This window comes from Urocitellus parryii, chromosome 4 (assembly GCF_045843805.1).
Source record: "Urocitellus parryii isolate mUroPar1 chromosome 4, mUroPar1.hap1, whole genome shotgun sequence".
Taxonomy (NCBI): Eukaryota; Metazoa; Chordata; class Mammalia; order Rodentia; family Sciuridae; genus Urocitellus; species Urocitellus parryii.
This window is the reverse complement of record NC_135534.1, coordinates 17,924,198-17,927,758: the sequence shown is the minus strand read 5'-3', so window position 1 is coordinate 17,927,758 and position 3,561 is coordinate 17,924,198. Positions and strand designations below refer to the sequence as shown.

General features: G+C 36.1%; 1 protein-coding gene across 1 annotated transcript; it reads right to left on the bottom strand.

The window, feature by feature from the left end:
- Positions 1-319: 319 nt before the first annotated feature.
- On the bottom strand, positions 320-1,288 carry LOC113175311 (olfactory receptor 4P4-like). The gene has a single exon (XM_026379582.2). The coding sequence runs from the start codon at positions 1,286-1,288 to the stop codon at positions 320-322; it is 969 nt and encodes a 322-aa protein (XP_026235367.2).
- Between the last annotated feature and the right edge of the window lie 2,273 nt (positions 1,289-3,561).

The following is a 3,561-nucleotide window of genomic DNA, read 5'->3' as shown; positions in this document are numbered from 1 at the left end:
CTTCTGGAGGCTAGAACTGGCTTCATTGAATACAATCATCCACAATACTGGTTGTAAGGACCCTTAGTATTAATTTGGGTTGCACACTGTCTTGTCTATTGCCAAATATGAAAATTAATCACAGAGCTAACAGATCAAATAGAATAGAGGCAATATGTACAGAAAACCTTGAAAAAAGTTACAGCAGAGACAAGTCCTGCGTACATCCAGAAAACAATAAATAACTTCTCCAATATTATCCTACATATATGCTTGCTAGGTAGAAGATGATTAGGCAAGCCTTATGCATTTTGAAGGTTTCAAGGTAGCAATAACATTTTCAAGAAGCTGTGTGCTGAAATGCAGGGAAGCCTTTCAGTCTATTTTCTTTGCTTCCCATGATATGGCCCCATAATTTTTTTATGGCATTCTTCATCTCCGTGTTTCTTAGTGTGTATATCAGAGGATTGAGCACGGGGGCAATGATAGTATAAAAGAGGGCAAATACTTTGTCTTCTGGTAAAGTAGTTGCTGGTCGAATATAAATAAACAGTAAAGGGGCAAAAAACAGGACAACCACAGTGATATGTGAACTGCAAGTAGAGAGGGCTTTGCGGCGATTCTCTGCAGAGTAAGACCTGACAGTACATAAGATCACAGCATAAGATATCAGCAGGACCACAAAAATCACAGTGCCCATCAGTCCAGAATTGGCGATCACCAAGAAACCAATTTTGCTTGTGTCAGTGCAGGCCAGTTTCAGCAAAGGATACACATCACAGAAGTAGTGATCTATTTCATTGGGACCACAGTAGGGTAAGAAGACAGCCAGGAGAAACTGACCAAAGGAGTGGAGGAATCCCCCAGCACAGGAGACAGCAATAATGATATCACACTTCTGTCTGCTCATGATGACAGTGTAGTGCAGGGGCTTGCAGATGGCCACATAGCGGTCGTAGGCCATCCCTGTGAGAATGAAGACCTCGATGCCCCCAAAGAAGTGCATGGTAAAGAGTTGTGTCATGCAGCCAGAGTAGGAAATGGACTTCTTGGTGGATAATGAGTCCACGATTAGCTTGGGGGTAACAGTGGAGGTGTAGCAAAGATCTGAGAGTGACAGGTAGCTCAGGAAGAAATACATGGGCTGGTTGATAAGTGGACTCCAGATGATGGAGATCATGATTAGCAGGTTTCCAGTCAAAATTGCAATGTAACAAAGTAAAAACAGTAAAAAGCAGAGAATCTCTAATTCTTTTTCCTGAGAAAGTCCTAAAAGAATAAATTCTGTGACGTTATTTCTATATTCCATGATCCAGATGCAGGTTGTAGTCACCTATAATTAGATGAATGATGAATTATTGAATGCATTGAAATATGTTGATATATCATATCATCCTCTGATTTGTAGTAGAGTATGCTAGAAATTATTTAAAGGTTAAAGAAATTTTATTTTTACTTATGAAGACTTTCCTATATTATGAAGACTTTTATGTATTGTCAGTTTATTGAAAATATTGTTACTAAATGTCTTAGGTAGCTGGGATAAAGACTAGCATTGTAGAATAATGCAGAATGATACTTATAAGAGCATGTATTATGAAACCTAATGATATTATAGTCCAATAGGACTGTTGAATTGACACTTTTAGTGGGAAAAAATCACATCAGAGATTCACTTTTGTTTTTGCTATTGAGAAACCATCTACAAAATAAAACATTGAGTTAAAATACTATAGAAAAGCAAATATTTAAAGTCTAATATGTACATAATATTTTAAGTGAGAAACTCCCTGCTGTATATCCTATGAGAAAGTATCATACATAAAAAAAATCAACAATTTTGGGATATTTGGGACTCTGAGGAATATGTGCATGGCTTCTCTTTTGCTTAATTTACAAATGTGTTTAACTTACATGTATACTTAATGTATCAGTAAAGAACTATGCTTTACATCCAACTAAAGCCATGAATAGAAAGGCAAATTATCTTCATTTTCAAAATAATTGTATATTTGGCATTCAGCTAGGTATTTGAGAACAATAGTAGCAGGTTCAGTTTGGATTCTAGAGTCTTACCTGATGTCTCACACCCCACCCTTAAAAAATTTTTCTTCTTTTCTGGATGTCTATAAATTTTTCAGCTTTTTCTAGTCAGCCATCCTGATCACAGATGCTCAGTTCACTCCCTACATGACTAGTTTTGGTCTCTTGGGCTGGCTTTTCTCATCTTCTTTTCATTATTTTTACCTCCTTATTGTCACTGTTACTAAATAATGCAGAACCAAGTTTACTAATTTCTCTCTGGTTATAAAATACCTTAGGACAAACCGGTAGCTACTCTTGGTAGAATTTCAAATGTGATCAATGGACTGAGGAAGAGCTATTGAGAAACAATCTTTAATCATTCACTCAATCACACCAGCAATACTCTACTTCAGCTACATAAAACACTGAAATTATAAGCACTAATATATATTAAATTTCACTTTTAGTACTCTAACTTTTCTCCTTCAGTAAAGTTATCATTCAAATTTGTGTACAAAACGAGAGAAAAATAATTCCTCCAGAGTATGAAAGTTAATGTTAATTGTGACAAAACTACCTTTTGGCATGTATTATCAGGCACAGTCAAGAGGGAAAGCTCTTATAGTGTTCAAATAAGACATTTCAATCAATTAACTATTGTCTTTACACTTTTACAATGAATGCCAATAATTTATTTTTATTTTTTTTTAAGAGAGAGTGAGAGAGGAGAGAGAGAGAGAGAGAATTTTTTTTAATATTTATTTTTTAGTTCTCGGCGGACACAACATCTTTGTTGGTATGTGGTGCTGAGGATCGAACCCGGGTCGCACGCATGCCAGGCGAGCGCGCTACCACTTGAGCCACATCTCCAGCCCGAATGCCAATAATTTAAAATAATTTAGTCATACTCTAACTAAAAAAAGTTACAACCTTCTGATTTAGTAAAAATGCCTAAGTTACATTTTTCATTTCAGTGTGGTCTTTTTTTCACATGTAATTTGCTGAATGAATTTTACCAATTCACTTTTTTCTCAGACCTTTGCCTGACCCATAGGCTAATATTCTTCCTGACCCACTGTACTTCACTGAGACTTTTTATCAAGTAGCAGACAAAAGTGTGCTTTAAATCCCAAGAGAAATGCCACTATGCTCACCATGTCTTCTTTTTTTTTTTTTTTAAAGAGAGAGGAGAGAGAGAGAGAGAGAGAGAGAGAGAGAGAGAGAGAGAATTATTTTAATATTTATTTTTTAGTTTTCGGTGGACACAGTGTCTTTGTTTGTATGTGGTGCTGAGGATCGAACCCGGGCCGCACGCATGCCAGGCGAGTGTGCTACCGCTTGAGCCACATCCCCAGCCCCTCACCATGTCTTCTTAGGCCCAAACTGGAAAATAAATATTAAAGTTAAAGGTACCCCACAAAATAACTAAGGACATTTTATAATACAGATTATGTTTTTGGTATTTCAAACAAAACACAAAATTATTTACAAGTGATAATTACATATTCAATCTAGTTTAGAAAGCAGAGGATATTAAAAGTAGCTATAACTTAATTT

What these genes read in the sequence shown, in the direction of transcription:
- LOC113175311 (XM_026379582.2), bottom strand. Translation starts at nt 1,288, where the DNA reads ATGGAATATAGAAATAACGTCACAGAATTTATTCTTTTAGGACTTTCT.